Raw genomic sequence first — 6,016 nt, 5'->3', positions numbered from 1 at the left:
TCCAGGTCACAACTAAAACACTGTATTCACATAGGCATTAAGAGTGCAGTGTTATTATAGAAAACAAATAGAAAAATATGTCTATACTTATAGATTTAAAGATCATTGTTTTTTCAATTATTTTGCTTCTTTAAATATGATTTGGTTGTAGCAACTCATACATTAAAATGAGTGTGCTATGGCTCTAAACAAGATCGTGTATTATTTAGCAGCTGTTTTGAGGCTTTCACTATCTTGAGATTTCCTTACTTATTCCCCCCTTATGACAGAATGAAGGATTCAAATCCCTATGTAGCGAGTGTATTTTTTTGGCCAGACTATGACGGTTTTATTTTGAAAGGGGTCAAAAAGCCTCTTGTAGCCATCAACCCGAAACAGTCAGAAACCCGATCTCTTTCTATGGTTTATTCTAAAAATGCATTAACAATAAGAGATGTATTTACAATCATATGTCAAATAAGCACAACAAAAGATCTAACGATGACAACAATCATGTCTTAAATGAATCAAACACTACCTGTTACTCCTTCCCTATTAAAACAAAATCACAACCCATCCATTGTCAGTTTATCCGGGCTTTGTGTACTTTGTGTTTACAAGATTAGAAAGCATTATGGCAGTATGGAGGAAAGGGGTCGCAGAGATACTACTGTGCAGACACTCCTACGCCTAGTCTCCCTCTGCGCTGATTGGTCTATTCAGCATCTTCAGCACCAAGCAGGCTGGACAGCGACACATAGCCGTGCAGCTTCCAACGAACAAGGATGCCGAAAGAGAGGCATATACGGTTACTATGACACTGTTCATCTGATATTTGTTTAGCCATAATGTCATTGTTTCACCGTCTGTAACAATGTTTTGACAGCCGGTTTATGTGCACCTCATTGTCCCTCCCGTTTTGATTGGGAACGACCCGCCTGCAAGAGGAAGCTGTTTTTTCCGCCTCACAGATGCTCGGACTCCCAGATTGTGTTCGTTTCACCGGGTTTCCCTCCCGTCGAGTCGACAGGCATGACGGACAGTAACGCCGCTGCTCATGTTATAGGCAGCAGCAGCATCTCATGCAGAGTGCCGCATCAACAACCCGACCACCGGGTCCCCCTGCCGGCGCTCCGGTGTCCGCAGGTCCCCCAACGCCTGTTGTGACATGACAGCTCGGGGCAGGAAGAAGAGGATCAAAGGTTACTGGCAGGGGTTCAAGCAGGAGCGAAGACGGGTCGGATCCTCGAGGAGAGCAGAAGCAGACAGTTTAAAAGGAGAGGATACAATCATACATGTGTCAAAATCCACTCCATTAGGGTGTTTCTCTTGCGGCTCCAGAGGGGTCAGAACACCGGGTTTAGCCACGGAGCAGCGCCCCTGGAGCCCGTTGATGTGCCCAAACATCAGCAAGGCACAGGGGCATTGAACCCACCTCCCTGAAGCCTTTCTGATACAGGCCTACAGTGAGGTAGTAGTAGCACCCACCTTTGCCTTACAGTTTCATCTGATGCACGGCCTCATAGTGCTGATCCTGGTCGAGTCCCAGACTGCAGCGCGGTTCCCCATCAGGCCCGGCCGGCTCACCTGGCTGCTCCTGACCCTCACCTTCACCTGCACCGCCATGGGCTGCATCCAGAGCATCGCCTGTAACAAGTCTCGCATCAAACGGGAGAACATCGTGGTGTACGACCTGTCCGCCACCATAGACCACTGCCCGACTGTCATCGAGGAGAACTCCCCCATAGTGCTCCGGTACAAGACGCCCTATTTCAAAGCCTCGGCGAGGATTGTGATGCCCCCCATTCCGCGCAATGAGACATGGGTGGTGGGCTGGATCCAGGCGTGCACACAGATGGAGTTTTATAACACCTATGGAGACGTTGGCATGTGAGTTTACACTGTTGTATCACCTATGTGCCAATTGCATCCCTGTGACGTGTTTTCAGAGTGTGGTGTGCATGCTTGTACACTGTGTACACACGCTGAATTGCATTAGAGGAGCATTTGCAGAGGACGAGAAAGTACTCAGATCCTGTACTTGTAGTAAAAGTAAGTACCAGTGTCTGCTACAATTTAGTTCTGCAATCAAAATGTTGCAAAAGTACAAAATGATAAGCATAAAAATATACTTGGAGTACCATAAGTAAAAGTACTCATTATGCAGATGTATCCATTTCAGAATAATATATATTATACGTTTTTAATATAATTATTGATACATTAATGTGTTTATCAAAGCTGGTAAAAGTAGAGCTATAGTTTTAATCACTTTGTAAAATAAAATATATTAATTGTTAATATTTCACATTATTAATCCAAATCAGCAAAGTAACTAAATGCATGAAATACATGTATTGTACACAATTTACCTCAAAATTGCAGTGGGGTGGAAGTACAAAGTAGCAACATATTGAAATACTCAAGTAAAATACAAGTCCTTCAGAATTGTACAGTACTTGAGTAAATCTACTTAGTTACTTTACACCACTGAGCATTTGTGCACCCAGCAGGTTAACTCTGCTTGTCAGCCTCCTTTATTGAAACGCCCACCGACAGACTCTGTTCCTGTGACTCTGGCACCTAAATATAAAAGCTGCTATTAGAGAAGCTAAACAACGTTGATGCTCACACACACACTCAAACTGTGCCCATGGAGACATGTCCTCCCCCACACACACACACACACACCACACACACACACACACACACACACACACACACACACACATTATCTGGAGGGCATATGTGAGGGGGTGTTTAATCCTGCTGCGTTGGTGGGTTTAGGGGTGAGAGATTGAGCTTTAGGGTGGTTTTAGGATTGGTCATGAAAGGGGAGCACCAGATGACAGATAGAGTTTGGCACAACAAAGAGATGATGATAATCCACTGACACACTGAACCACTAGATAGCATTTAGAGGAGGCTACCGCAAGCCTGCGTCTGGAAAATCATTTGAAAGCCTTTCTGAAATGATGGTGTTACTTCCATCACATCCCTTGTAAATAAAAATGAACAACTTTCACCTCAGACACATCCCAGAAAGCCTTGTGCACAAGCGAAGAAGAGCAACCTCAACACAAAATAGTGTTGCTGCTATCGCTTCCCGATTGACTTGCTCATGTTTCCTGCTGTCACACCAACGATTATTTTATTCATCTAGTTTTCTATCAAGGATTAAGTCACAGTATCAAAAATGGGTAAAAATAACTTTTAAAATGTCTGATAGCCTATGATAACATCCTTATAATGTATGATTTGGCAATACAAGAGCCCTTAACCCAAAGAAGCATTACATTTTCCAACATACCATACATTACAGATGCTGGACCCTTGGTGTTTTAGCCGGATAATACCAAATAAATAATAGTATAACTGTTAATGCAGTAGTCTAACCTTGCTGCAGTGATGCAAGGCAACGAAAGGCAAGTCTATACCACCTTTAAAACAACATCTAATTCAAATTGATTTACAAAAAACATTAGAAGCATTAAGACATAGTGCAAAAGAAACACATGAAACAATTACATTTAAAATAAGTGGGCCCTATTAGGCTTTTTTTTTCTCCTGTAGTGTGTTATATAGGTTTTCGTGCATGTAAATGGTCTGCAAATCTCCCACATACTCCCCCCTGCCTTAAACGCCTCCATTGGACTCTTTTGTTTACTGCTTTAACATGGTGACATATATTGTGTTGCAGCTCACTGTACCTGCAGTTGTCTCATGTAGCAGCTCCACTGTGCTTTACACGATATCAGGTTTAAGCAACACAGACACTAATTACAGATTAGAATCAATTGCCCAGAAACACAGTTACCCAGAAACCTCTCTGTCTGTCTCCTCTCAGGTCGAGCTGGGAGCTTCCTCAGCTGCGAGAGGGTCTGGTGAGGGCCATCAGCGACTCTGACGGCGTGAGCTACCCCTGGTACGGAAACACAACGGAGACGGTCACCATTGTGGGCCCCACCTCCAAGCCATCCCGCTTCATCGTTAGCATGAATGACAATTTTTACCCCAGCGTCACCTGGGCTGTGCCGGTCAGTGAATCCAACACGCCCTTACTGACTAACATCAAAAGAGACCAGAGCTTCACCACATGGCTAGTGGCGCTCAACACCACGTCCAGAGAGAAGATCCTGCTCCACAGCATCAAGTGGAGGATGAGGGTGGATATTGCGGTGGACCCCTGCCTGCCTCTGGGCTGCAGGGCCAGGCTGGTGGGCCGTGTGCACCAAGACCAGCCGAGAGTGCTGAACCGCATGGAGCCCATCCCTCCGAACGCCATGGGGAGGCCCAACGCCAACGACGCCCAGGTTCTGATGTGGAGGCCAAGGAGAGGGCCTCCGCTGGTTGTTATACCATCCAAGTAGATCCTGGAGAGCATCTGATTGGTTCGTTGTTCGTTACATCAGATCATAGGGGAGTGAACAGGATAATCAGAAAAAAATAGATAAAACAGACAAAATTAAGATCTATAAGAAGGCTGAAACTTTGAAGTTGCAGTTTTTTTTGCGTGTAATATATCGAGGGGACAACTGCCTTAATTCCCCACCGCTGCCTTTGACGATCCAGAAAGTATTTGGTCTCCACTTCTGGTGCTGTTTGGTAATCAAACCCAGAACAACTGAGCAAAGCTAACTTTGAAAATCCGCCATTAATGCTGGGATGTAACGCAAAACCTGTCCTGTAGCTACTCAGGCCCAGAAAGAAACAGACCCTGTCATCTTAATGATGGCATAATGCGGGCCTGCTCTGTACTGTAGAGTAAAGTGCTGAGTAAGGGAAGGTGATAGCGGTGATACATTGCTGCCGGTGTATTCATCACGGACAGAGAAAACTAAAATATCACCCGAGATGTAACTGGATGATGTGCTTTCAGAGATGGTGTGAGTGTGGATGTAAAGGCGTGTGTGTTTGTGGTCGTGTGTTTTCTATTATGGACACCCAGGGTTGGGTCCAGACTTGCTGCTTTGTCACACCAGACTGCCTCACTCATTCACTCATTCACTCACACACATTCTCTCTCACACACACACACACACACCACACACACACACACACACACACACACACACACACACACACACACACACACACACACACACACACACACACACACACACACACACACACACACACACACACACACACACACAAAGGGGCCTCATTTGTGATAATGCTACAGGAATGGCCATATTTCAAGATGATTAAAAAACTAAAGATTGTCAACACACATCCTCAGAGCTACTTTTCTTTTCACAGAAAATGTAGAAATCGCAGCTTTTGGATTTCGATGACATGCACACGAGATGTGCATTGAGAGGAATCTTAAATGAAGCCCTGCAGCAGGATTTTATGTTTTTCAATCATGAATGGCCAGTTCATCCAAGCTGCAGAGCTCCCCCTCCCTGCCGTCTGAAAGCCAGTGATGCCTGTGTTGATGACAGCCTTCTACAGTAAAACATTGTCTTTCCCATGTCCCAACTAATCCAATTTAAGGAGAAGAAGCAAGGTTTCTTTATGTTTCCGAGTAGTACACATGAGTGGCTGCAAGAGGGCAAACAAAGCTACTCCTACGTCTTAAGCCAGTCAGTATTTCTTGTTTAAAAGCAAATATTACAGTCAACTGTATTTACACTAATTATAGAATAAGGTCACTTGAATGACACAATTACAGGTTATTGGGATTTTTTTTGTTCTAGTTTTTAAATATCTGTCAGTGAGATTTGTGGCTCCCCAATCAATTCAATTCAGTTTTCTTTAGTGATCACAGCTTTGGACAAACTGGATCTAATCAAGTCCACAGTCTAGCATCTCCTTTGAGACTGTAGTTAAATTATAACCTGGCAATGCTTACATGCTCATTAGAAAGTATGTTTACCATTCTCCTAGTCCACCAAGTTCTGCTGAGTTTGATGGGATACCTCGGCCTTAAAGTAAAGTATAAGAAGAATTTGATTTGGGATTTTTGAGCTAGTACAAACATTTGGTTGATCACCAAAGTTATCACAATTCATCCTCTGGGAAATGATTATCT

The 6,016-nt window shown here is 44.1% G+C and overlaps 1 protein-coding gene across 1 annotated transcript; it reads left to right on the top strand.

Moving 5' to 3' along the window:
- The first annotated feature begins 720 nt into the window (after nucleotides 1-720).
- Nucleotides 721-6,016, top strand: fam78bb (family with sequence similarity 78 member Bb). The gene is made up of 2 exons (XM_034223468.1): nucleotides 721-1,869; nucleotides 3,827-6,016. Exons 1-2 carry the CDS (start codon nucleotides 1,490-1,492, stop codon nucleotides 4,347-4,349), a joined length of 903 nt encoding a protein of 300 aa, XP_034079359.1. The 5' UTR covers nucleotides 721-1,489; the 3' UTR covers nucleotides 4,350-6,016.

The sequence above is a fragment of the Gymnodraco acuticeps genome, unplaced genomic scaffold (assembly GCF_902827175.1).
Source record: "Gymnodraco acuticeps unplaced genomic scaffold, fGymAcu1.1, whole genome shotgun sequence".
NCBI classification, from domain to species: domain Eukaryota; kingdom Metazoa; phylum Chordata; class Actinopteri; order Perciformes; family Bathydraconidae; genus Gymnodraco; species Gymnodraco acuticeps.
The sequence above is the reverse complement of the archived record's forward strand: the minus strand, read 5'-3'. Positions and strand labels throughout refer to the sequence as shown.

Coding starts and splice junctions, on each gene's coding strand:
- fam78bb (XM_034223468.1), top strand. CDS start 1,490: ATGCACGGCCTCATAGTGCTGATCCTGGTCGAGTCCCAGACTGCAGCG. Junction 1,870..3,826: donor ACCTATGGAGACGTTGGCAT/GTGAGTTTACAC, acceptor GTCTCCTCTCAG/GTCGAGCTGGGAGCTTCCTC.